The sequence below is a fragment of the Dasypus novemcinctus genome, chromosome 10, assembly GCF_030445035.2.
Source record: "Dasypus novemcinctus isolate mDasNov1 chromosome 10, mDasNov1.1.hap2, whole genome shotgun sequence".
Taxonomy (NCBI): Eukaryota; Metazoa; Chordata; class Mammalia; order Cingulata; family Dasypodidae; genus Dasypus; species Dasypus novemcinctus.
The window spans coordinates 75666648-75694293 of record NC_080682.1 but is presented as its reverse complement, the minus strand read 5'-3'; the positions used below and the strand labels follow the sequence as shown (position 1 = coordinate 75694293).

Here is a 27646-nt window from a genome sequence, read left to right as displayed (position 1 = left end):
CCTAAGGCTATGTTATCTTTTTAAGTGTTTCTGTCTCTTCTTCAGATTGGGTAATTCCTAATGATCTGTCTTCAAGTTCATGACTTTTTCTTCTGCTCTCACCAATCTGCTATCAAGCCCATCCTGCAAATTTTGTATTTCAGATTTCTTTTTGTAAGGTTGAGAATTCCCACTTGGTTCTTTTTTATAGTTACTATTTCTCTGAAGAGAATTCTTATATTTCATTTATTGGAAAAATATTTTCCCTTACATATTTGAATATTTGAATACAGTTATAGTTGTGTTTTAAATTTCTCATCTGCTAATTCTGCTAAAACTAACAACTGGGTCTTCATAGAATTGGTCTCCACTGGTTACTATTCCTTTGAGTATGGACCATATATTCTTACTTCTGCATATGTGTGCTAATTTTGAGTTATAACCTGGACAGCTATATCATAGAGACTCTGGATTTCATCACACTCCTCTGACTAGTCTTGATATTTGGTTTTAATAATTGATTAACTTTACTGGGTTTAAATCCCAAGCTCTGTGTTCCCTGCAGTGGGCAGCAGGTACTATATCCATTCAGTTATTTCAGTCTTAGCTGGGCTGCCTTGTAACTGCCCATGCATATGTAGTTCAAGGGTCAGCTAGAGATGTGGGCAGAATTATATACAGATTTTGGTTCTCCTCCTCTCTGGTTCTTCCCTTTCCAAGATTTTTGGCCCTCTCACTTTCTAGCTTCTGTGGTCATGCTGAACTTCATTTTCTGATTCTTAAAGCCGGCAAGACAGAAGTTTCTATCACCAACTAAGGTCTGCACTAAGGCAAAGAGTGATAAAATGGGAAAATCATCCAAAGCAATTCTCTTCTTCCAAGAGTAAATCTCCCTCCAATTTCTACCTGTGTTTGGTCCTTCTTCAGTCACTTCAGGTAGTTGTTTTTCACATTTTTTTCTGAGTTTACTGTTGTTTACTGTGGGAGGGTTGGAGCTACACCACCATTACCAAAACAGAATCAAGGGTAGAGTTTCCGAGATGGATCAAAGATGTAAATATAAGAAACAAGATGATAAAGCTCCTAGAAGATAATGTAGGGAAGCATCTATGAGATATTGTACTAGGAAAAGGTTTCATAAACTTTACACCCCAAAAAAATAATAAGAATAAAACAAAAAAATATTTTAAAACCTTTACACCCGAAGCACAAGCAATGAAAGAAAAAACAGATAAATGGGACCTCCTCAAAATTAAAAATGTTTGCACTTCAAAGGAATCTGTCAAGAAAGTGAAAAGACAACCTACCAATGAGAGAAAATATTTGGTAACCATCTGTCCAATAAGGGCCTAACATCCACCATATATAAAGAAATCCTACAGCTTGAAAATAAAAAGACAACCCATTTAAAAATGGACAAGAGATTTGAATAGATCATTCTCCAAAGAAGAAATATAAATGGCTAAAAGGAACATAAAAAGATGCTCTGCATCATTAGCTATAAGGGAAATGCAAATCAAAACTACAATGAGATATCATCTTACACCTATTAGACTGGCAGCTATTAGGTATAAGTCTAACGGATGTTTGGGAGGTGCACCTGGGGCATGCCTTTCTGTGTAAATTTAAGTGGGTCTCCACCCACACAATAACTGAAAGCACATTGAATTCCCATCCTGGGGAGTCCTGTAACATTCTCAGATAAAATGGCAAGAATCCCCCGAGTACATGGGCAGTGCCTAGTGAAGGAAGACAGACCATTACACCAGGCCTTTGATATTGATGATTGTACTCACAAACCTTTTCTTGTGAAATTGAAACTTAGCCTAGTATTATATATTGTCTAAGAGTTACCTCCTGGAAACCTCCTTGTTGCTCAATTGTGGCCTCTCTCTAAGCCAAAATCAGCATACAACATATTACCTCTCCCATGACATGACTCCTGGGGGTGAGCCTCCCTGGCACTGAGGGATTAATACCAAGTGCCAACTAGTAATGCATCTGGAAACAGACCTTGACCAAAAGGAGAAAATATTAAATACAAATGAGTTTTTATGGCTAAGAGATTTCAAAGTGAGTCAGGAGGTCATTCCAGAGGTTATGCTTATGCACGTCTCAGCAGGATCTTGTTGACTGCCACAGTAAACAGTGCCTCAAATAGTGTGGCTTCTGAGAGCTCTAGAAACATCTAGGCAATATAAGCAAGGCGGACAAGCTCAGGAATTTGGTAGCCTGTCAATGAGCCTTACTTTAGAATCTATGCTCCCTAGTGTAACAGAGTTAGACTCATTTACAGTTTTCCTATACACAGCTCTTCTGTACCTTTTATTTGAACCTATAATTAGCACTATACTTGTTAAATATATGTTCCAGAGCCTTAAATCTTTGGTCTGTTCATGTGCTGGTTGAGCCCTGAATCTCAGCAGAGTTGCGACACCTACTCTCCAGCTCATTGGACTCACCTAGGACAACTAACAAGCAGATGATGATAGACAACAATCATCACATGAAACAGAGAGTATCTGCAACTGCAAGCAAGATAATTCCATTCATCTGCCCCCATGGGATCTAAACCCCCTATCAGTTAAAAACAGAGTAGGCGTCACCATCCCAAAATCCTCAAGATTGGGGAATGAACAATGGACTAAATTAGATACATTATTATTCTATTATAGACATTATTCTAGCAATGGAAGAACTTTTATCATTGAAATAAAGGCAGTGGCCATCAGGGGTTCTGAGGGGAGGGAGAGGGAAGAATAAGTGCAACATGGGGGCATTTTCTGGGACACTGGAATTGTCCTGCATGACACTGCAATGATGGATACAGGCCACTATACATTTTATCATAATCTATAAAACTGTACGGGGCAGAGCGTAAACTATAATGTGAACTATAGTCCATGGTTAGTAGCAATATTTCAATATGTGTTCATCAATTGTAACAAATGTACCACACTAATGAAAGATGTTGTTAATGTGGGAAAGTGTGGGAGGGGGAAGGGGTGGGGCATATGGGTATCCCCTGTATTTTTATGTAACATTTATGTAATCTAAAGCGTCTTTAAAAATTTTTTAATTTCTAAAAAATGAAACAAAAAAAAATAAAAAGAGTGGAGTTTCAGTGCCTCTCTTTCTTTGACTCATATTATCAGTTCTCACAGCTACAAAATAGAAATAGTTCCATTATCCAACCTCATAGCATTTCATAATTTTATCCAAATATCTGTTTTATTATAATTAAAGTAATGCCTACAAAAACTTTAAAAACCAAATAATACAGCAAGTTATAAAAGAAAAAGAAAAAGTTCCCCTCCTAACATTAAAATAATTATCTAATGAGCAAAGTCTATCTGTTTAATGCTTGGCCTACCAATGACAGGAAAACTAGAAGAAACTTCAGCTAGAAATCAGAAGACCTAAGTTTCCAGTCCTTGCTCTTCTGCTCCAAAAATGGCTTTAGATAAGTGACGTATTCATGCAATAACTATTTACTCAGTTCTTAGTAGCATAATTAACCTCTCTGTGCCTCAGTTTCCTTATCTTAAGAGTATACATAGTACTATCCATCTTTCTTATGTGCTTCATTAGGCAATGAAAAGTGAGGTAATAATGGATGTTTGAGTGTGCTGAAAGTTGAAAGCACAATACAAATGCAGTATCAGATATTACACCTCTGGAAAAATCAACATGGAAACTAGAAGCCTTGATTGGCACAGGAGACAAAAGAGGAGATAGGAATGGAAGGATCTATATACCTTATTTTGTTTTCTATTATTTGTCCCATCTAAACCTGCACTGTCCATGTTGTCAGTTGTCACATATGGCTATTTATCTTTAAATTAATTAAAACTAAATAAAATTCAAAATTCAATCCCTCAGTCACACTGGCCACATTTCAAGTACTGAGTAGCCACATGTGATTAGTGGCTACTGTATTGGATAAATGTAGACCATTTCCATTATCAAGGAAAGTTCAACTAGGCAGCACTAATCTATATTATTTTAAACTAAGTATTCTCTTAATTGTCTGAAATTAATGTTGTTGCTGTAGAATTAATACAAAGCAGCTAGCCTGCCATCTAAAATGAAGCATAACAAAAAAACATCAAAGCTAAAAATAAATCAGTCTCCAGGTGGGTCAGAGCTCTATCCAAAACAGAATGAGATTGATTTAAAGTTTTGGAAGAACTTTTAGAACCGCTTCTCATTACACAGATTAGGAAACTGAGTTCCAGGAAAGCAAATTCTCTGGACCCAGTTCCCGTGAGAGTTCATGTCAGAGTTCAAAATGGAATCCTGGCATTTAACAACACAGGCTTTGCAATAGGATCTGGGTTTTAATCACAACTCTGTCACTTAATAGCCATGTAACTAACCTTGGACAAGTGACTTTCCCCAAACCTTCAAACTGAGGAATAATAATCCTAACTCAGCTGGGTTGTCATGAGGATTAAATGAGATGATGCCTACAAGGTGCTTAGCAGAGAACCTTGACTCCCCACCCAGACTTGGTGAATGTTAGCTGCTGTCATTATCAGCTAATACATTGTTCCTTTCAGTACACCACAAACTCTGGCTGGGGAGGTTGTGGCCACCAGATGCATCATCATCATCATGGAGCTGGCGAATGTAGAAACAGGGAAATTATGCAGCTTGGCAAAATGTGCCAGAGGAGCGTAATGATACATGCAGTGTACAGTTGTAACTACGGATCTGCTCTCACAAGTCCCCATGTAGCAGCAGAAATTTCACCTTGAGGAGTGGAAAGGGAAAAGTACCATTTGTGCACGTCTGTGCTCTTACTCTTAAACAGGTGCCTGAGGAATGGAGCAATGCAGTCTGAGAAAGACATTTGTATTACTATGACCCTCATGCTGAGACAAATGGAGGAACCAGCATTGTTTTTATGCCTCTCTCTCCAGAACTAATATATCACAACTCAGTTAGCAACCAACTTAGCTGTCCCATGGCAGACATCTCTAAGCCTGCTTCCAAGTGGGTGGAGCTCAAGCCCCCAAGGCTTCTCCAAGTGCTTCAGTGTGACCTAGACCCTCACTCTCTGCCCAATAGGATACAAGATTCAAAACAATCAGAAGATACTGTGCCCACACTGCAGTACTATACACTCTCCTCTGGAAGATGACCACACATGAAGTAATCAGATGTTACAATACAATGAAATACTTAATGGGTGATTCAAACTCAAAGGAAAAGGAGATTTCCATTCAATTCAATTACACGTCCCAACTATTCTTTCAGTGCTATGCATTGAAGATAGAGCAATGATCATGTGATGCGGCAGTGATCCAAAATGTATTCACCAAAGGCAATGAACATCCCACGATGATGTAAGAGGTTGTTGATGTGGGAGGAGTGGGGTGAGGGGGGTGGGGGGTATATAGGGACCTCATATTTTTTAAATGTAACATTAAAAAAAATAAATAAAGAGGAAAAAAAAAAAAGACATGTACCTAGCCTTAAATAGTTTATACCTAAAATCGCAACTGGAGTTGTCCACAAAAGATTCATCTGGGTGAACTCTAATCTGAGCCTTGTAAGGTGATACAATTTAGATTTGCAAGTCAGGAGGCCAGGGTTGAGGGATTCCTGAACTCATCCTTGCTGCCAATGTGAAAAGAAACAGGGCAGAAGCCCAAGAAAGAATTTAAATAACTTTTCTCAATTCTTCAAAAGTACCCTTCACTGTTCTAGCTGCAACATGGTAGTATCTGAGGAAAGAAAGCCTCTCAGGTGGCTCTGTTCACCATCCCTAGTCTGCCCCGGGCACCAGGGGGGGGGAGGATGGACTGTCACAGGTTCTATGTCTTCTGGCACCATCTGGACTTCTAGGGGATTGGGGGTGGAGTGAGCACCATTTCTCAGTCACCTCTTTGTCCTACCATCCAGTCACTTGTATGTCCACTAGTCCATAGCACTGCTACTGTGGTATTGGCTCTATTTCCTAGTTGTCTTTAGGCAAGTTATTTACCCCAAGTCTTGATTTCCTCATCTGTAAAATAGAGATAAAATAGTCCAAGGATCAGTTCACAGTGTAGTGAGGTTTCATTCTTCCCAGTCTTTCCCCTGTTTTTCACTCCCTCATGCAGACCCTATCTCCAAATGCTATCCATGCTCTAGGATTTAATAAGAAATCTTACCCAGAAGGAACCACAAGGAAATAAAACCACACAGAAGATACTCAAAAATAACTAAATTAGATTTCTGGAGCAAGGAACTTTGCTCACTCAATTCTGGGAGTTCTGGCTAAAATCACACAAGCATTTTGTTCAGCAGCCATGAGCAGCCTTCCCCAGTCAGCGGTGCCTCCTGAAGTGGCACAGGGGAAGATCCCCATGGGAGACACAAAGTGGCCTCCCAGCACCTGCAAGTGGACTCCCATTCTGCCTGTTGTTTTGCTTTCTCCTCATACCTCTGGCCTCTCTGAAAACTCAGAGGCGTCATGATTGATTGTTGTAGAAGCTGCTCTTTTTGTAAAGATACCTCTGTTTCCTTCCATTTCTGTTACTCACAGCCAATGTCTCCCAATCTTGGATGATGTCAAGCATCACACACATACACACACACACAGATAGCTCCCTTCCAAGTGGGAATCTACAGATGCAGGAGGTGGCCATCACCACTCACTGTCCCCACAGTACATACTAAGGAACCAGTGCATACCAAAGGGATTATATAACCATACAAAGACTGAATTCTTCTTTCTAATCATAATTCAGTGATCCCTCTACCACTGACCTGAGGTCTTTGGGTTCTGATGGCTGCATCCCACAGGAATGGCCTGGTTTTGCTTCTTTGGAAGCAATAAGGTGGATGCTTTCTCTATCTGTCTCAGGGATGCCAATTAGGTTAGGACCTCAGTGGCTCAGGACATTGCAGGTAAATAAGAGGCTGGACCCAGATGGGAATAATCTCCAGGGACAAGGAGTGGCTACAGGGCTGGCTTCTAAGGCAGCCATCCAACAGAAAATTCCCAGAAGTGGTTGGCAAAGAGAGGTATGATGCAGGCCACTGTCGGCATCAAAGAGGTCCCACTGACAGAAAAGCTTCAAGCAGGAAGTGAGCAGCTGCAACTCTCAGAACCAAGCAGTTAGCATTATGCTGGGAAATCAGCCATTCAGAACAAGGTCTCAGACTGTGACCTAGTCTGGGATACATAGTCCAGTACCCATGTAATCCAGTCCAGGCCCTATGTAGAACAGGGTCCTTGTGCAATTGAAACTGGCAGTGAAGACCAGCTCTTTGGATGAAGTCAATGCATAAGGAAGAAGGTGTTTAGAAAAGGCAGAAGGGAGGCCAGGGTTCATCACAGCCAAAGAGGCATGCCTCTAGCAGCCTAGAAAATTCCAGCCCTGTGATCTCAAGATGGCTCAGAGATGAGATGAGTAGAGTGATGGTGGAAAAGGCCTTTAGGGACAACAGCTCAACAGGGCCAAGGAAGGTGGGTAACAGCACCAAGCAAAGAAAAACTCAAAGTAAGAAAGAAGAGGCAGGCTTGTCAGGCTGGGTGGTGGGAAAATCAAGATGAATTTAAGACACTGCCCTTCTCACCTGCTAGGGATTAGGTGTCGCTGTCCAAGTAGCCAAGGGTAATGGGAAGGGTATTCCATGCAGAAGGACCAGTATATGCAAAGACCCAGAAGTACCAAACAGCATGATGCATTCATCGGTTCCATAGAGATAAAATGTATGATACAAGAAAGCGGCCAGTAGAAGGTGAGGCTGGATATTTTGACAGGGGTCAGATCAAGAGTCTCTTATGCCAAACCAGAGATTTTGGACCTCACCCTGGATGGGAAGCCACTAAAAAGTACAGTCATAGCATGATCCAATTTATATTTTAGAAAGATCACTTTGGCACCTGAGTGGGGGTCAGCTAGGGTGAGGACAATTTAGAAACAAGGAATTACAAGCCAACGGGCCACCACTGTAATTAGGGAATCAATTTTGGGAGACCGAACTACCAGATGGAGGCAGTTTTAGTCCCCTGGCCACCCAACTCATGCATAGCTCACACAGCCTTCAGTGACCTCCACTTCTCTCATCAGACCCCTGCAGGCTCCTTTAAACCTCACTGGCTTCAGTTGCATTCTAAACCTCTGCATGATCTATTTTCACTCTGGGACAGCCCAGTTTTCAAGGTCAAATGCAACAAAAGACAGCTGGTCAGCTCCAGGGTGATCCTGGGTGAGGCCAGGGGCAGTCGCACTGCTGTAGAGTGTGGTGATGACACATGAGGTCACTGGGGCTTTAAATCAGTGCTGACGAATTTCCTCTGCTACTGAGAGAAAGCAAGCCAGAAGCATCCTTGCGGTTGACGCTGCTGGCTACCTCGAAAGTAATATACTCTCTGGAGCTGCATGGAGATTATCTACGGCTTACCATGCATATGGGCTCCACTATTTTCACTGGTTCTGATACTAACAAGTGTCCACCACAAGACCCAGGACAGTTCTACGTAGCTCCTCAGATCATTAACACGAAAGCACTCTGACCCATACTTATAACAAAAACGTATCTGAAGTGTAGTGTGGCTCAGAGGTTACGAACCCAGTAAGAATTCTTTTGTATAGCACTTTCCAATTTACAAAAGCCCTTACTTATCTTATTCACATCTTTCAATGACCCTATAGGCAAGGTAAAGCAGATATTATTATCCCCATTTTATAGATGAAAAAACTAAGACTTGAAGAGTTTTTCCCAGACCAAAAGTCATACTTTATAGGTGACAGCAGAAATTTCAACTCAGGTCTCCCTCACACCCAAGCCTCTGCCCATCCTATTATCAGACTTCCAATTCCAACCAGCACTATGGTTTACCATAATCACTAATTAACTTCAAACCCTAATCCTCTCTGAGGCTACTTACGCCCTTGCTGCTTTTCCTCCTAAGACACTGACTCAGAGTGTGAGCCTAGAGAGGTCCTCCAGGTCCCCATTAGACCCCATTACCACCCAGGAAGAGCCAAAGCCAGAGCCCAGGGCACACCCTGGTCAGAATTTTCCAGAGAGGCAGCTTTGGTGTACAGAGCTACAACAAGAAGAACGCAGTGCCTGAGAGCAGGTACAAGTCCCAGTTCTGCCAACTTTCTCTTTGAACTTGTTTCTCTACCCCTAGAATGAGGGCAGCAGCCAACATCTGCACTGCCCACCACTCAGGGCTCAGAGCCTATGATTGTGTCTTTCTTTCCCACTTCCAGGCAGTCACTACACTGTGCTGGATGGACCCAGTAGAGTAAAGCTAACTAGTCCCTTCCTGGTGACCTTGCCACACTAACCTCATTGCTCTGGCAGACAATGTGGCTTTCAATCTAATCAGGAAAATTTAAGCTCTCACGCTTTTTTCAGCACATTGCTTCGTACCAAGCCTGGGGCTAATTACACAAAGATAAATAAGAGAGTGCCTGCCTTCATGAGCTCAAAGTTTGATTTAGAGATGGACATAATTACTGGTAGACAGCGACTTTGTCTTTGATTTCTGTATTCTTGGCACCTTACACTGTGCCTGGCCCACAGTAGGACACAGTAAATATGTACTGAATGAATAAATAAACTAAGATTTAATGTGATGACAAAGGTATGCACACCATTCAATGAAAGCTTTTCTCTTCTCTACCTCAAAACTTCTATCTTCATGTAGCCTTTTTTTCTTTACTCCCGTGTTGAAAGAAAAGGTGTCCTTCCTTCTTGTCAGAACTAACACCTTCACTGTGATCTCAATTCTCTCTCTCATCTCCTTGGGGGCCTCACTCCAGCTATCACCTCTCCCTCTTGCATCTTTATCTTAAGTTTTCTCTTGCTTGCTCTCTCTGATTCTTTCAGCCTTCTGACACTTTCCGGTCTCCCCTTGCTTATAAAACTAACTCAATCAAGCTCTCCGCTCACGTTACAGAGCTTCCTGCCTCCCTCCTTTCACTTCTGAATGTCTAGAGAGGCTAGATCACACCTACAGCCTGTATGCCCCTGCTTTAGCATCCACCTTTCCATAGAAGTTGCTCTCCAAAGTATTACCACCACCTCCTTACCACAAAATCAGTGGTTTCTTTCCAGCCCCAAGCCACCCTGACCTCTCTACAGTGCTGGACATGGCCAAAAGTCCCTTAACTCTGTGACACTGCAGTTCCTGGCTGGCTTTCTTCCTCTCTTATCAATACTCAATCTCTATCTGGTTGCTCTTCCTCTGTTTTCCTCTTTAATGCAAGTTCCTGCCAAGGAACTTCACATTCTCTCCCTTGAGAACTAATTTAACACCGAGGCTTCCAATCCAGGATGCCTTTCCAGTCACCAGCTCCCACCCCAACCACCCCCACCCTGCAGAATCCAACGGAACCACCGTGACTGAATGTTCGAGAAGGAAAAAGTTCTCAAGGTCATGGAAAGGGACAAGACCAACAGATTTTCATCAAAGGACTCTCTCTTACAGCCTTTTGTCCCATTCTGCATTGTCTGCAGTGAACTTTCCTTAGCCCTGCCACTAGCTCACAAGCTCCTGAGCAAGGAGCTGCTCCACTCTTCTCTGTTTTCCACACTCTGCCGAGCATAGTGCTCGGGCAGGCACACACAAGCATCTGTTGAACTGAAGTAGAGAAGGTGAAGGTGGACGCGCGTGAAGGTGCTCAGCAAACTAAGACATGCTAAGAGGAAGAGAAGCCTTGTCAGCACTAGCCTTTATAAGAACGCCAAGATTGTTATGAGCGCATTTCAGGGTCAGAGCCTATCTGTTCCTCAGCTCTGCAGGACATGTGATGACCAAACAACCAAAAGCCTGGAGATGTCTACCCTCACACTGGTCAAGAAGTGCAGACTACAGGGAGAGCAAGAAGAGGATGTGGGAAACCATTTCTTTCTTCGTTTTTCGTTCAGTCAGTCAGTACACATCTACTGAGAACCTACAAGGCACTGGGCACTATTTCTACACACTGGAACACAGCTCTGAATAAGCTTATATTTTAGTGAGAAGAGAATGATAGCAAATGTAAGTAAATATGAAAAACAGCAGTAATAATAAGTCTTGCTATATCATAATCCTTTACTAACTTTCTCAAACTTGACAGGCCTTTCTGGTGTCTCCTTCTCTCTTCTGAGTGTTCACATGGACAAATCCAGTCCACTGCTTGGAAGTTTGGTTTACGTTATTCCTTCTGCTGCTATGTCAGCTACAGCAAAGATGTGCTAGATTTTCTAATCAGCAACACAACCAACAGTCTTCAGGTGAGCACTGCTATCGCCTCTGCTACATCTAGAAGGTTTGGGCTGCACGGGCCCCATGGTCTCAGGGCCCAAAGGCTCCTCTAAGGAATGGCAACAAGGTTGCAGATTACTTACCAGAAAGCTGCTTGGGAATGCTTTTTCAAGCTGTGTTCAATTCTGTCAGAGCCCTCTGGACTCAGCTGATTGCTGGTGGTAGATTTCTGTGTTATTTAGGGCACCGAAGTCCCACAGTCTTAACACAAACTTAAAATTAGAAATGCATTAAATATAGGAAAGGAGGAAGGTCATTCAGGAAAGGCAGCCTTCCGAGGGAGCTGCAGGGACAAAGACACCCTGGAAACTTCCAGGTTCATTAATGGGCTTTACATAGCATTCAAGTGGTATTTCTCCTTCAGAAATAACACTGTGGAAAGCGTAGGGGACAGGCTCAAACCTCAGCTAACACAGCCGAGTGAGTGACTCTGCAAACTAAAAATAGCTTCTTTCCCACTCATTCTGACAGATTTCACTTAGACCCTGTGCACAGGTTGATCCTCTAACAATTTTAGTCCTGCAGCAAAATGAGGGCCGATGGCATCTGGGCTTGACAATTACCCAGTCTCTGGTTCAACTCCTGTTTATTTCCGTGTTTCCTGCTCCTGCCCCAAATGCTGTGTGAGTGCATGCATGTGCATAGGCACACTGAGCTCCTTACTGGGATTTGGTGCTCCTCAACCAAACGTGTGCAAAATTTAAACCAGGAACATGACTCAGGACAAAAGCAGGTCCTCAGAAACACTGGGGATGGGGCTGTTTATCTTGGATCTTCTCCTAATTCCTAACTAACCCATCCAGGCCTCAGTTCCTCAAGTACACAATGGGGATCATCATTCGTGTGCTGGTGTATTTCACAGCACCATGCTGGGATCAAATGAGATAACGTATGTGAGAATTATTTTCCTTCAGACAGTACTCCTTTCAAAAGGATGGATGTCAGCGATTGGGGCAGGCAAGGCAGGCGCCAGATTGCAAAACTAGGCTCTACCACTGGGAGGGCAGGCACCCTGATTGCAGCAGGCAATACAAGCTGCTCCAGACTCACTGGTTAGTTCCTTTTGTTCCCCCTCTCCAGAACATCCTTCCATCCTTGCTAAACAACTACTCATTTTTCAGAACCAATTCAAACACTTCTTTTTTGTTAGATTCTTCAGAATTAATTATTCCATCTTCACTGTTCCTTCAGCCATTCATACATACCTCTAATAGCACTTTTCACTCTGTAAAGATTTATTTAAGTATCTGGAAATTCTATGAAGGCAAAAACCATGTATTCTTCCTTTTTGTATCCACCTTCCCAACCACCACCACTGTGTGGACAATATTAGCACATGGCAGGTGTCCACCAATGCTTACTGGGTCAAGAAGAAGGTAAAGTCGGAGAGATCCAAGAGAGCAGAAAATGTGGGACCACATACCCACAGAGCCAGCAGAGGAGTTGGTAGGCACAGAATCGAGGAAGGCAGTGTCACCAAGGTCTTCCCCAGGCAATACAGGCCAGTCACAGGGATGGGAGTCCAGACCAAACTGCAAGCCCAGAAGGACCAAGCAGGGTCCCTGTCCTAGAAAAACTAAGGATTGAACAGGGAGCAGCACTACCACCTTGAAGCCAAGGGACTAAGGGACATGGGCACCAAGAGAAGCCCAGGGGCTAAAGAGAAGGACAGCTCACTAAGTACCAGGAACAGAACGAACTGGGGCCAGAACCCATGGAACAAAGCCATGTAAAGGAGTGAGAGCAAGGCTGATGAAGGAGTGAAGTCTGGAGCTTCTGGATTAGTTAACAGTCCCAAGTCTGCTAACCGTGAGCTATAGCTAGGAGCCAAGAGATTCTGGCTATAAAACTGAGGGACTCCAGAGGCAGGAGGCAGGCTAGTCATCACAAATTCAAGAAGTGCTTATTTCCACGAAACAAGAACCAGAGATGGAAGGAACTCTTAGATCTAAGAGATATCAGGAATCATCTGGTCTTAACATCCCCAAGTATAGCAGTTTGAGATGGTTACGAATTCCAAAAATATATATTGCCTTATGTTTGTAATCTGGTCTGTACCTGGGTGTGATTAAGTTATGATTAGGGCTTTGATTGGGCCATGTCATTAGAGCATTGAGTCCCCACCCAACAAGGGATAAAAGGCATAGCAAAGGACAGAGCTGAGGGTTTTTCATGTTGGAGTTTTTGATGTTGGAGTTTGATGCTGAAGCCTTAAGCTGGAGCCCCAGGAAGTAAGCACACAGAGGAAAGAAAAGAAGCCCTAGGAAGAGAGGAACCCTGAGCCCAGAGAGAAGCAAGACCCTAGAAGAGAGGAACCCAGGAAGCCTGAACGCTTGCAGACGTTGGCAGCCATCTTGCTCCAACAGGTGAAAATAGACTTTGGTGAGGAAAGTAACTTATGCTTATGGCCTGGTATCTATAAGTGCCTACCCCAAATATACACCCTTTATAAAAACCAACCAATTTCTGGTATATTGCATCAGCACCCCTTTGGCTGACTAATACAAAATTTGATACCTAGGAGTGGGGAAGTACTTTTGCAATTACCAAAATGCTGGAATGGTTTTATAAATGGGTAAGGGGTATTTTTTGGAGGAATTGTGAGATACTTGGAAAAAAAGACCTACAGTGCTTTGAAAAGACTGTTGACAGCAATACGGATGCTAAAAAGACTTTTCATGATACCTTAGAAGTAAATGATGAATCTATTATTGGAAACTGGAGGAAAGGCACTCCCATGTTTTAAAGTTGCAGAGAACTTAGCAAGATTTTTTTTTAATAAATTTATTTTGAAGTGATAATAGTAAACCTATTACAACTTAACATAAGTAACATATTTTCTCAAAGATAATTATTTTTCAAAACAAAAAATAGTGAGAAAAGTGGTATTGTTTTACATTTTCTAATCTCTTTGCTGTCTAGCTGAATAGAAGACAGAAACATATGGATTCTCATATCTGCTTCTCCATTCAATCTGTTGCAATATATTGCTTTGCTAAAAGTATATGTATGAATAAAATCCAGTGGAATCAGACATATAGTTGGGAAAAGAAGGGGTATTTTAATAGCCTTTAACTCCTGGTGTTTTATGGAAGGCAGAATTTGAAATTGGCGAGCCTGGGCATTTAGCTGATGAAATTTCCAAAGTAAACCCAGAAAATGCAGCTTGGCTTCTGCCTGCAGCATATAGCAAAATGTTAGATGAGAAAGAGATGCTGAGGACTGAACTGTTGGGCACAGAGAAAACAGAAAATTATTCTGGAAATTCTAAGCCTCTGAAAATCAAGCTCCCAGATAAAAGTGACCCACTGGAGGACTTAACTAAACTTGGAACTTGCAAATCAGGATTGAAGATGCCGTTATCTTGGAAAGATTTGTGGAAAGTCTTACTGTCTGATGGCTTGGACCCCTGCTTCTTCCATGCTAAAACAACTAGGTGTTTGAGAGAAATGTATGAACAAAACTACTGTCAGCCTGGACTAAAAGGGACATGGAAAGGCGAGATTGAAGGAGAAATGGCTTTAAGAGAAAAACCATGGAAGCTGAGATTTGGAATTAAAACATGACCTTGGGCCAAGAGAGGAACCCCACCCATGTGTACAGAGAGGGCGAGTTTGCACTAGCAGTTGAAGAGGGTGGATGTTCCCACCCAATGTTCTGGGACTGTTTTGCCACCCTGTGGTACAGAGAGGGTGGAACACATTCCCCAAGGATTAGGGCAGTTAAGGTCAGCACCCCACAGGTCTGAATGGAGTAGATCTGTCCCCTATGGATTAGGGAAGGCCAGGTGGTCAACTCGTTGCTCTGAGAGGGTTGAGCCTGTATGCCAAAGTTTAGGGAAGGCCAGGTGGTCAACTCATTGTTCTGACTGGGTTGACCCTGTTTGCCAAAGGTTAGGAGGCGTTTTGTCTTCATGTCACTGTACTAGGGGGGTTAAGACTCTAACCCAAAGATTGGGTGAGGAGTGGCAATCACCCCAACACTCTTGGAGGGTAAGGTCTGGAGCTTGGTCGACACCCAGATGCTTGATGAGGGTGGAACCAAGAAAATGGCCATTGGGCAAGCATATGGAACAGGTGGGTCCCCATAAGGCACCAAGGAGAAGAAACCATCATCTTAAGAGTGACTCTCAGATGGAAATCGAATGGAGGATGCCCTGCAGGTTTACTGAACTGTAGAGGACCCATGACTCAGGTTTCCCTCCCAATTTCTCCTTATTGTAATGAAGACGTTTATCCTTTGTCCCTGTGTGTATTGGAAACAGATAAATTGTTTTGCAAGTTTCAGAGGTCTATAGCAGACAGGACTTTGCCCCAAGACCAACTGTATTTCTTTAAATTGATTGTGATATGATTTAGTACTTGCATTGTTACCGATTTAAGGTTTTTTCAAATACTGTAATGTCTTTTTGGAATTCAGAGGGTGGAGTATAGCAGTTTGATATGGTTATGAATTCCAAAAATAGATATTGGATTATGTTTGTAATCAGGTCTGTACCTGGGCGTGATTAAGTTATGATTAGGGCTTTATTGGACCATGTCATTAGGGCATTAAGTCCCCACCCTTTTGTGGTAATAAAAGACATGGCAAAGGACAGAGTTGAGGGTACCTGATGTTGGAGTTTTGATGTTGGAGTTTGATGCTGAAGCCTTAAGCTGGAGCCCCTGGAAGTAAGCACACAGAGGAAAGAGAAGCAAGCTCCAGGAAGAGAGGAACCCTAAGTCCAGAGAGAAGCAAGACTCTAGAAGAGAGGAACCTAGGAAGCCTGAACCCTTACAGACGTCGGCAGCCATCTTGCTCCAACAGGTGAAAATAGACTTTGGTGAGGGAAGTAACTTATGCTTTATGGCCTGGTATCTGTAAGCTCCTACCCCAAATACCCTTTATAAAAACCAACCAGTTTCTGGCATTTTGTATCAGCATTCATCTGACTGACAAATACACCAACCTACCTATGGGGAAATTAAGGCATGGGAGGAAAAGGGGCTTTCCCAAATTCACTTAGTCAGTGCAGAACCAAAGCTAGAACCCTGGTCTTCTAACTCCCAATCTCATTCTCATGCCCCCAGAGGCTTTTTACCTTTGGTCAGGCAGGTCTCCTGACTATTCCACTAACACACCAGGTGCCCACCTCAGCTGCTGCAGAATCTTAGGGAGCCCTCAATGTGCCCACTAAGGAAGCACCAGCACTTCTGCCCAAATGTGAAATGCAAGCTTCCCATTTGGAGCCGAGTTTAGAGCCAACGTTCCATAGGAAATGTGCAAGTACCAAACCCAAGGAGGCCTGGAACACAAAAAGCTGTTGTGGTGTATCTCTGCTGCCAAGGAGCAAACAAACCAGACTGTTTACACACACCCTCCCCTGACATGTGCCGGGGGGGCGGGGGGGGGAGGGATTAATCCCAACCACTCTGCTATCCCTGGACTCCTCCAATGGTGCTTGGAGGCCCAGTATCTAAGACAAGGCTGACGTGCATAAAACACAGTTTTTACTAGTATAAGAGCATTAAAGGAAGGCCTGGCAGGTCTAACATCACAAATGACAAATTCTCATCCAGACTAGTAATGAAGCACAGCTCAGAAGAAAAGAGACCCTGATTCCCAGACTTGTAGAAGACTTTCACCTTTGGAAGGGAACCCTTGCAAAAGATATGGGGAAATAATTCTTAATTTATTCCATATATGGAGAAAGTAGGTGAGCCCCATTGCTTACCCACTATGTGATCCTGAGCCAATGAATTAATCATCCTGAGCTTTAGTCTCCTTGTTTGTAAAGCAGTGATAATGACACCTGTATATAGGTTTGTTGTGAAGATAAAATAGGAAAAGCATTTAGCACATTGGCCCACAATAAGCACTGAATAACTTTATGTTTATTTCTTTCCCTCTGTTCATGGGAAGGGATGGTTATGAGCACTGTCCGGCTCTGTCTACCTGTGCTTTCCCCTCTTGCTTGGATGTCCCTCTGGACTCTTCTGTTCAGGCACCTATCCAAAGTCCCAACCACAGAGCTCATGCCCCCCTCCAATCCTACTTATTCCTTGGACATGGGATTGAAGAAACATGATCATGTCCTTGAGGGTCAGGCATCATCGGCTTAGTCCAAAGCTGTTCCTGCCTCCCCAGGTTTCCTGCACCCTCCCCACACCCCCCTCCAAAGGGTAATATCTAGTTTAGTGTGGCTTTTATCTTTTCCAAAATGGATCTACTCCTAGCAGCTTACTGCTGTCCACTGGCCTGACTCTTTCTGGGCCTCAGGCAAATAGATGCCTAACAGATAGGCCAGACCTGGGCATCAACATCTGGAGATAATTCCCAAATCCAATTTACCAACAGGAAGTGGCCTGGAGTCTGACCTGCAGAGAGACCAGAGAGTACACACACCAGCACCCAGCGACAGGCGCAGCGAAGGCAGGGGAGCATGAAAATGAAGCTTTCAAGGAGCTCAAGGCTCAAGCTTGTCCCTCATACTGCCCCACTCAGAAGCTAAATAAAAGCCACATCAATGCCAGGCAGGACCTGTGTGTGTACTAGCCACATCTGTCACAGTGCTGTACACTGTGGCTACCAGCGGGCATGAAAAGGCTTCAAAGGGGAAGAAGAGAAAGAAATCAGTAGTCACCAAGCAAATACCTACTACTGCCAAGAACTTTGTGGGTAATCCTTATCCATAACCTTATGTGGTAAGTTTTATTATGTTCATCTTACCAATGAAACTAGAGACTCAAAAAATCCATGAAGCCTCTGTGCCTCCTCTACTATGATACCCAACCCCAGAGTCTTAAATGTTCTTGGAAAGACAAAGAAAAGCTGAAGAGTCTAATGCACTTTGAACCAGGCTCTCAGCTCCTTAACTCCCTACGTGACAATACTATTTAATTACTATTTAATACCATTTAATTACTACATTCCCAGGTTCGGTTCCCAGTGCCTCCAAAAGAAGACAAGCAAGACAGCGAGCTCATGCAACGGGCAGGTGCAGTGAGCTGACGCAACAAGAGACGTGAGGAAAACATAATAAGAGACACAACAAAGCAAAGAGTGAGGGTGGCTCAAGCGATTAGGCGCCTCCCTCCCACATCAGAGGTCCCGGGTTCAGTTCCAGGTGCCTCCTGAAAAGAGGACCAGCATACAACAGACAGACACAGCAAATGCAAACAATAAGGGGGTGGGGAAAAATAAATAAATACATCTTTAAAAAATTTAAAAAAGAGGCTAGGGCACAGAGATGTAAAGAAACTTGTCCAGAGTCATACAGCTATTAAGTGGAAGAACTAGGGATTCAAATTGAGACCATCCTCTGTCACCTCAATTTCTCTATCTAGAAAATGGAGTAATAAAAAAGGGTGTCTAATAAATAAATAAATACTACATTCCCTCATTCACTGCTGGGGGTAGTCAACTTCCTTCAAAGAGACTCTAGAGAAATATAGCCAAGTTGTAAAGGTGTTCATGGTTTCTCCCCTGTAATTTCATCTCCAAGATTGCATCATGAGGAAACAGTTCAACAGGGTACTCATTGCAGGGTTCACTGTAATAGGGAAAAAAAAAACACACATGAAAGAAAATGACCTAAATGTCCAACACTGAAAGAACAGCTTAGAAAATCTCAGAATCTTCAAATCATGTAGTTACATAGCCATTTTAAACGATCATTTTAAAGGCCAAGAGGAAACAAAACAAAGCAAGCATTTGTGATCAAATAAATGAAGAGTGAATATAGAATATCATAAATGCCATTGCTACAACATTGTAGAAGTGTGTATGTGTGTATGCAAAAAGGAATGTAGTTGTGATAGGGTGGGAAGAGAATGGGTTGTTTTATTACCACATACGGACTGTCTTTGTGATATTGTTTCATACCGTTTCAATTAAAGAGAAGAGAGAGTGCAAGACAGACTCAATCCAGCACTGAGGAAGGGCCTGGGAGGATCAGGCCTGGGATGTGAGAAGAAATTGAGACCCGTCCTACATACCCGGAAGGAAGAGGCCAGGCAGGCCCCTGGGGAAGGGAAGTCCTCTAGGTAGGGAGAGGGTTGTAATTAGTCTGATGCTAATTACAGAAGTCTCACCAGCTTATTAATTTTTTTGAGAGTCTCTGAATGAAGCCTGAATTCCTTCATGAAGCCAACTTAGGTTCAGAGATACATTTCCTGCGTAGCCACCCTCGTTCTTCTAAAAAATCTAGCCTTTTCCTTTTTTTTTTTTTTTTAAGGACAGCAGTAAAGCAGAATTCAGCAACAGAAACAGATACCCTGGAGAAATTAAGCCTCTCCTCTTAAATGTAGAAATTCAAGACATTTCAGGGAACTAAAGGGGCTAGAATAGGCAACTGAACTGCAATGTTTTCCACACTGGGAAATGTAAACCTCAGTGCAAAGTCTTTAGCTCTGTATTAAAGGCTCCCTCGATCAGGTTCCAACCCATCTTTCTGAAATTACCTCATATTACCCACCCTGACATCCCATGCTCCAGCCAAACTGAACCACTAGTGTCCCCCAAAGACCTTCTTCACTTCCTGGGCCCCCTAGGACTCTGTTCAAGCTGTTGTGTGTACCTACAAGTCTCTTCTTTCTCCTAACTGCTCACTCACGTCTGATTCATCGTCCAAGAGCCTAACCCCTGTACCCTGAATTAATTTCTCGCTCTTCCAAGTGCACCCAGAGTACTTTGAACCACTCCGAAGAAGTTATCACGTGGCCTGCTTGTGGTGCAGTCATCTAGGTAACTGCCTTATCTACAATATTAAATCATGAGCAACTTGAGGCCAAGGACCCCTGCGGATTCCTTCTCGGATCAGAACCTATCGTAAAGCCTGGCTCACAGTAGGCCCTCAGTAAACATTTCACTGAAAGACAAGTAAAAGAGAGGCGCTGTGTCTCTTCCTACCTCCGTTGCTCCCGTTAAGCACTGCAGAGAGGAAGGCGCGCTGCCCTGCTGTCTCCAGCAGTGGAGGGAAAGAGCCTGCTTTTCTGGTTTCCAGCCTTCAGGAGCCTCCGGCTTCCTCCCTAGCTGACCGTAGTCTGCTCGGCCCCAGGTAAACACCTTGCCAGTTTCTGAAAACAAATATTATTTTAATTAGGGCTACATTCCAAAGCTGGGCTCTCAGGGGTAGGCAAGGAATTGCAAGAGAAAAGTGAGAGTATTTATTTTAGCTCCAACTACTAGGTACTAGGGGCCCTCATATCCTCCTGTAAAGAAAGCATGAGTATTCACATTTCTACACAGAGGTTAAATTACTCGCCCAAGACTGAAACAAGTAGTGAGTGGGTACCAGAGCCAGATTCAAAGAGAGTACTGATTCAAAAGCCTGTGCTTTTGCATTTTATAGAGCTACAGTTATAAACATGACTATAGATAAAACTTCGACCATGATGCCTACCCACCACCTCCCTTCCCCACACTCTTTGTGCTTTGCTGTGATGCCTGTTCCCAGGCTCTCCTCACCCCACCCAATCCAGGGCTCCTTTTAACCACCCTGAAGTTCCCTGGGCTCCAGACTTGCCCCATGCCACACTCTTTCAGGCTTCACTTCAGCTCAACGAAAGGCAATTCCATGTGTTTTCCCCTCCATGTAAAATAGGAGGAACTTCTGGAATCTACATTCTTACCCAAAGGAGCAATCCTAACAATCCCAAGGCAAGCGTCTATGTATGCTAGAAGGAAAGGAGTGAGAGACAGGAAAAAAAAAATCATTTGGAGACAGGAAAGCACTCAGTCCCCCAGATGCACCACATGGGAAGCTGGCCAGTGCTAAAGACGATGAAAGAAAATGAAGCTTGGAAAAAGAAAAAGAAAAATGGTCTTTCTTCTCCTAGATAAGAGAAAATTCACCAAATTCATTCAGTTGTACCAAGTGCTGCATTTGTTATTTCAACAGAAATGCAAAATCTGATGAGGCATAGATTATTAACAGATTCTCTGCAATAAATATGCATAACCATGTGCGCTGTATAAATTCTTTATACATGTTTATTTTAACAAAGAAAACTTTGCTTAAGAGACAAAACACCAAGAAATGCATATTAAATTCTAGACAAATCTACTACATTCTCTGTGTTTAGTATCAAAGCTTCATCTGGCCCCATGTTCAACATATGGCTTATACTGTGGCTAAAAAAACAATGATAGACTCATGGGGGAAATGTCAGAATATTGCAGGATACAGGGCTCTGCAGGGACATAGTTCTCAGGATCAATGTGCTGTGGACACCAACATAGATATCAAACAGTTCACAGGAATCTGACTCTGAGCTTCTTCAAAGAGGGAACAAGGTCTTTGCAGCCACCAGGGTACCTGGTATATTACAATAACCAGGAGTGAGCCCCTTCAGATGTGCTATGTCATGACGTTGCATATGCTGTTCCTTTCACCCTGGATGCTCCTTGCTTACCTTATTCACCTGGTAAATCATGGCTCAACCTTTAGAGACCAGCTCAGTACAACCACTTCTTTGAAACCTTTCTTAACTTAATTCTCCCCAGAAAGGGTGAAGCGCACTCTCCTGGGAGCCACCTCTATTTTTTTATTCATTAGTTACTATGCCAAATATTGTGATCTAATCTTCTTGAAAGCAGAGTCCACATCTTTATGACCCTAGAAAATAGCACAATAAATGGCATACTGTGTACTCAATAAATGGAAAATTTATCTGCACTATAAATCAAATCAGCAGAAATCTATCAAGTATCTTCTAAAGAACTTTTTTTTGAAGATTTATTTTTTATTTATTTCTCTACCTTTCCTCCCCAACACAACTCCCCCCCCCCATTGTCTGCTCTCTGTGTCCATTTTGCTGCGTGTTCTTCTTTGTCCGCTTCTGTTGTTCTCAGTGGCACAGGAATCTGTGTTTCTATTTGTTGTCATCTTATGTGTGAGCTCTTCGTGTGTGCGGCGCCATTCCTGGGCAGGCTGAACTTTCTTTCACGCTGGGCGGCTCTCCTTATGGGGTGCACTCCTTGTGTGTGGGTCTCCCCTACGCGGGGACACCCCTGCGTGGCAGGGCACTCCTTGCGCGCATCAGCACTATGCATGGGCCAGCTCCACATGGGTCAAGGAGGCCCGGGGTTTGAACTGTGGACCTCCCAAGTGGGAGATGGACGCCCTATCCACTGGGCCAAGTCCACTTCCCTAAAGTACTTTTTTAAAGCACAGTAAATGCAAAGTGCTGAAATGCTGGGGCTGGAAGGCGGACTTCTGGAATCACCTGGTCCACATTTCAGAAACTGAGGGCCAGAGGGAAGCAGGGGAATTCCTGCAATTACATGCTAATTGGTGGCAGCAATGGGACCAACACTCCCTAGCAAACTGCCTCCTATGATAAAGTACATTCCTGTTGCCAAGGATCCCCCAATTGTGCTGAGGGCTAGGTACATGTCAAGTCACACACAATTGGAATAGGTACAAGAGGTAGGAGAGACTGAGGCTCTCACCACTCACACATGGTAGGTGGTTTACAGTTCACAAGGCAGTCTTATGCATTACCTAAGTCTCCATATATGCAGTAAATAAAGCAGATATTACTTTTTCCATTTAACAGGTGAGAAGAATAGGGCTGATCTTCTCCAGGTCACACAGTGAAGCCACATCTCTTTCTATCAGCCCATGGTACTGCTCTGCACTGGTAAGTCACACTGGTCCATGTCCTTGTATAACCACTCAACACTTTCATTGCTTCTGCAGGCTTAGACAAAGAAAAGCCCATGTGACACTAGTGCCCAGGATCCACAAAGCCTCCAAAACTGGCAAACTGTCCCTATACCTGCGCTTGCTGGGATTTACAGCCAGACTGCCTTAGCAGGAGATTCTCAAGAAATCAGATGATGAGATTGTTATTTCTTAAGTGGTCCTAGTATTCCTCTGCTGGGAAGAACCACCAAGTTGCTGTTCTCAAGCCTACCCAAAGAATTGTATTATCACAAATCCCACAATAAATTCTTTCTTTCACTTCAAGGAAAGCATCTTAGAACCTTATCTGCTCTTGATTATTGATGTCCAAGACAGGCAAGGTTGCCAGCATATGGTGCCACCACCATTACATCTCCCGTAGCAATTCAAACATTCTACTTACATAGCACTTTTCACCTTCAAAGCACTTTACAAAGATTAACTAATTAATCCTCATACTCCCCGGGGAGGCCACAGACGTTCTATTAGAGACAAGCTCAGAAACCAGGCCGACTCACTAGTCAGTCTTTGGTCTCCAGCCTAAGTTTGGTCAGTGAGGCTGCTGCACGCCTGAATCTTTTTTCCCCAGAAATACATACTGCATCAGAAGGCTCACAGAGGACAGAAGAGATCATTTTATTTTTCCTTTTCTTTTAATCAAACATTTAGTGACCACCTCCTAAGTGCCACACACCTTCACAGTCCTCAATTCTCATAACTGTGTGAAGCATAAATTATTAAGTATATTTTACAGATGAGACTAAATGACTTAAGAGATTGTATAACTTGGCCAAGTACACACAGTCAGCAAGTAATGGAATCAAGATTCAAACCTGTGTCTTTTGACCAGCAGTCCAATGGTATCTCCAATGACTGCAAACAGCTGCTGCCACAAACTGTTGTAACTTGGCTGGTGAAACAGCCATTTGTACCATGTTCGAGGAGGAGGGAAAATGATTAAATGGATATGCTCTGTGTATTAATCAAGATTTCCTCACTAGAATCCTTTCCAAGAGGCCATGCAGAAACTCAATTCTATAAGCACTGAAATAAAGGCATTAAACACATGGATTGTAATTTTAGGTCACCAGAGTAAAAGGAAATAATGAATCCGCATAAGAAAAAAGAGTTCATTAGTGCACCATAAACGTCTGCCTCAAGCAGAAGCACGCTGTCAAATCCAAGGAGATTCAGATCACAGATTTAACACATAAATCTTTTCCTTAAAGAATTACACATTACTGCAATAAAAAAAATAAATATACTAAAGTCACGCAAAAAGGTGGAGATATGTGTCTCCAGATAAATGACAAATGGGAGAAATGACAAAACAGCTGAAAATAAAGTCAGCAAGTAAAACATAATTTAAAGTCACGTCTATGTGAGAATTAACACTGCACAAAGAGGGAGACAAGAAGTATACATGGCAAACAGTTCCAATGCAAAGCAGAAAATGGTAGGGGCTAATGGAGTACTAAGACAAAGAGTGCTTAAGGGGGTTGGAGTAAGAATTTTGAGCTAGAATTATCCTAGCTGGCTAGAAGAACAATTGTCATTTAAGGTGAAATTCTGCATAAGAAAAAAAAAAGGGAGAATGAGGGAGGGTATTCTAGGAGTGGAGAGAGAGGATGAGCAATGACATGGGAACTGAAAGCTCAAAGTGGGGTGGGTGGAAAGTGAGTGAGGATCACAGAGGAGGGAGAGTGGGGGTCGAGTCAGGACTGCAAGGCAGGGGCCAGCCACGGGGAAATGCCAGGCTCAGGGCCTGGATCTCACCTTCCAGACCAGGGGTCCCCAAATCTTTTTGCTTATACTCCGCTATCAGCAAAATATATTTTTTTAACAGACCCCCAATATAGGTATATTCATTTATTTGTTAAAGTACACACTTGTATTATACACATTTATAAATAATACATGTTTACCCTCACTGAAAAATATATAAATATATTTATTAATTTTTAAAGAATGAGATAAAAACATATCAAAAAAGTTATAAGATTTCCTTTTTCTACCCTGGCAATTTTTCTTGCATGCTCACTTTAGACGTTACTGCTAAACAGACCTTAGGGAAACTTCAGAATTTCAACCAGAGGTGTAGCTTAGTGAAAGGAAAGTTTTGGTACTGTACATCTGGCAAAGGTTTGGAGAAGGACCAGTAATAATCTAGCTAACACTTCCGCAGCACCTATTATGTCCCAGGTACCATTCTAAGCATTCTCTCTATAGAGACCTTTCACCTTTCCCAACAACCCTGGGACAGAGGTACCATCACCTTCCCATTTTCAGACAGGGAACAAGGAACTCACCCAAAGTCACAGAGGTAGTGAGAGCAGAAGGAAGGAAACTGCCACAGTAACACAAGCCTAAGAGGTACCAGGGCCTAGACCAGGTTGGAATAATAGGAGGGAAAGTAAGAATTTGCAGGACTTGGCATCCCAGTGGATGGGGAAAGGGGAACGGGAGGAAAAAAACACTACTCTGGGATTTCAGGATTTCAAGGTCAGCGGGAAGGTGGTGGGACCATCAAAAAACAACAGGCAGGGAAGCGGACTTGGCCCAGTGGTTAGGGCGTCCGCCTACCACATGGGAGGTCCGCGGTTCAAACCCCGGGCCTCCTTGACCCGTGTGGAGCTGGCCCATGCAAGTGCTGATGCACGCAAGGAGTGTCGCGCCATGCAGGGATGTCCCCCGCGCAGGGGAGCCCCACGCGCAAGGGGTGCATCCGGGGGGGAGAGCCACCCAGCGCGAAAGAAAGTGCAGCCTGCCGAGGAATGGCGCCGCCCACACTTCCCGTGCCGCTGACGACAACAGAAGCGGACAAAGAAACAAGACGCAGCAAATAGACACAGAGAACAGACAACCGGGGGAGGGGGGGAGTTAAATAAATAAATAAATCTTTAAAAAACAACAACAACAACAACAACAGGCAAAGGGGCAGGATGTTTGATCAGGGTCCCACCAACAGGAGTCACCAAGTGTTATTTTCATGACCAAATTATTAATTCTCCTGGGGCCTTTTGTAAACCTTTTATGAAAGAGCCAAGTATACATAAACAGGAGAGAGGGAGGAAAAAGACTAATAGGTGCAAAGGTCTGGGGAGCTCTGAGGGCAAAGGAGACTCAGGACAGTGGCTAGATGGTGGATATGCAAGGGACCCACTTCCTCCACCACCCCTCAGAGGCTGCCTCGGGTGGTGGGAAAGGCGGGTGCTGACACAGCCAGAGGCAGAGCGAGAGGCTGCTCCAGCAAGAGCTGAGCTCTTCAGGAAAGAGCAGCACCTACCCTGTGCCAGGGAAAGGGGTCCTGAAGGTGAGAGGGAGAAAGATTGCAGTGTGATATAAAGGACATCCATATTTTCTTAACAGGTCTGTCCAAAGAGGGAACAGAATGCCACTGAAGATAGGAAAATGGAGTCAGTCAACAGAGGTGGATGTTATTAAAAAGAAAGCCCATGGGGCAGGCAGAGAAAAAGCTACACAATCTCTTCAGTCCCTTCTGACTCTAATATTCCAGGATGCTATGGTGCATTCCAGAATATACACAGGAAGCAAAGGAGGCCACTCTCCACCTACAAATCTGTTATATTTATAATTTATCCGTTTACCAATACCTCTTACTCTGGAGGCTATTAATTCTAAATCCTTAAAGCGCAAGGACCCCATTTCTGTAACTCACCCCTCACTCTGCCACGAGGACAGAAATGTTATAAAAATAACCAGACTGGTCAAGCACAGAACTAACTCCCCAAGAGTCACCCAGCTTAACCTTCCCACGTAAGGAGCAGGAGAGAGGGAAGGGAGAGCTCTCAGCACAGGTGCTGGGAGCAGACACACAGTGCTCCTTTCCATGTGCCAATGTACAAGCCAAGTCTCCCACGAGTTCCCTGCACTGGTTCCCTCTGCTCCAACGACAGTGTTTTACAGAAAACTAAACTGTTGCTACTACCCCAGCCCCATTCACCAAGTCAGAAGCTACTCACTCTTCAGCCTGCTGACCCCTCAGCCCAGATCAGATTCTGCTGCACGACAATCTCTAAGTACCACATTTTTCTTGGGAGCACTTGTCTCAGTTTACAAATGTACATGTATTAGTAGGACTGTTTGATTCGTGTCTTTCTCCCCCTCCAGAGAATCAGCTCTATGACAGCAAGGACTGTCTGTTTTCGCTCATCCCTGTACACTGGAATAATGTCCAGCACAACGTAAGTGCTCAATAAATACTACTATCTACTCTCTCTCATCACTAATGAATTTTATCCCTCACTGGCTCTGTAACCTTGACCAACTTGCTCAACATCTCTAAGCCTCTTTTGCAGAATGGGGATAATAGCAGCTCCCCTGTAGGGATGTTGCAAGGGTAGTTACTTCTGAATAAACTGTATGACACTTGATAGTAAATGTCAACCACTGTTACTATTATTCTTTCAAACTGAAGAACACAGCCTTATCAAGGATTTCTATAGCTCCACCCATAGTTTTCACCAATTTGCCAAATTTTTTCAGCTAACCCCACCCACGCACTCACACCTACCAATGTCATATGGTCGATGCCTCCAACGACAACCAAAGAAAGAGAAGAGCACTGAAGGCTCCATCTCAGAACTTTAGATTTCTTTAAGGAATCAAGAGGCTGCATAGTGCCTAGCACATCAGAAGCACATGATATAAATTAATTAAAGCTAGGAAAAAAGAAGAGAGTGGAAGGGAGCAATGGGGAAGGAAAATGAAGCAAA

The 27646-nt window shown here is 43.4% G+C and overlaps 1 protein-coding gene across 2 annotated transcripts in view; it reads right to left on the bottom strand.

Moving 5' to 3' along the window:
- SERGEF (secretion regulating guanine nucleotide exchange factor) overlaps positions 1–27646 on the bottom strand; it is a 295047-nt gene that overhangs the window by 220920 nt on the left and 46481 nt on the right. For both annotated transcript variants that reach the window (XM_058305664.2, XM_071218152.1), the window contains exon 9: positions 20132–20298. In XM_058305664.2, coding sequence (XP_058161647.1) covers positions 20132–20298 — 167 coding nt within the window. The remainder of the gene's footprint in view (positions 1–20131; positions 20299–27646) is intronic.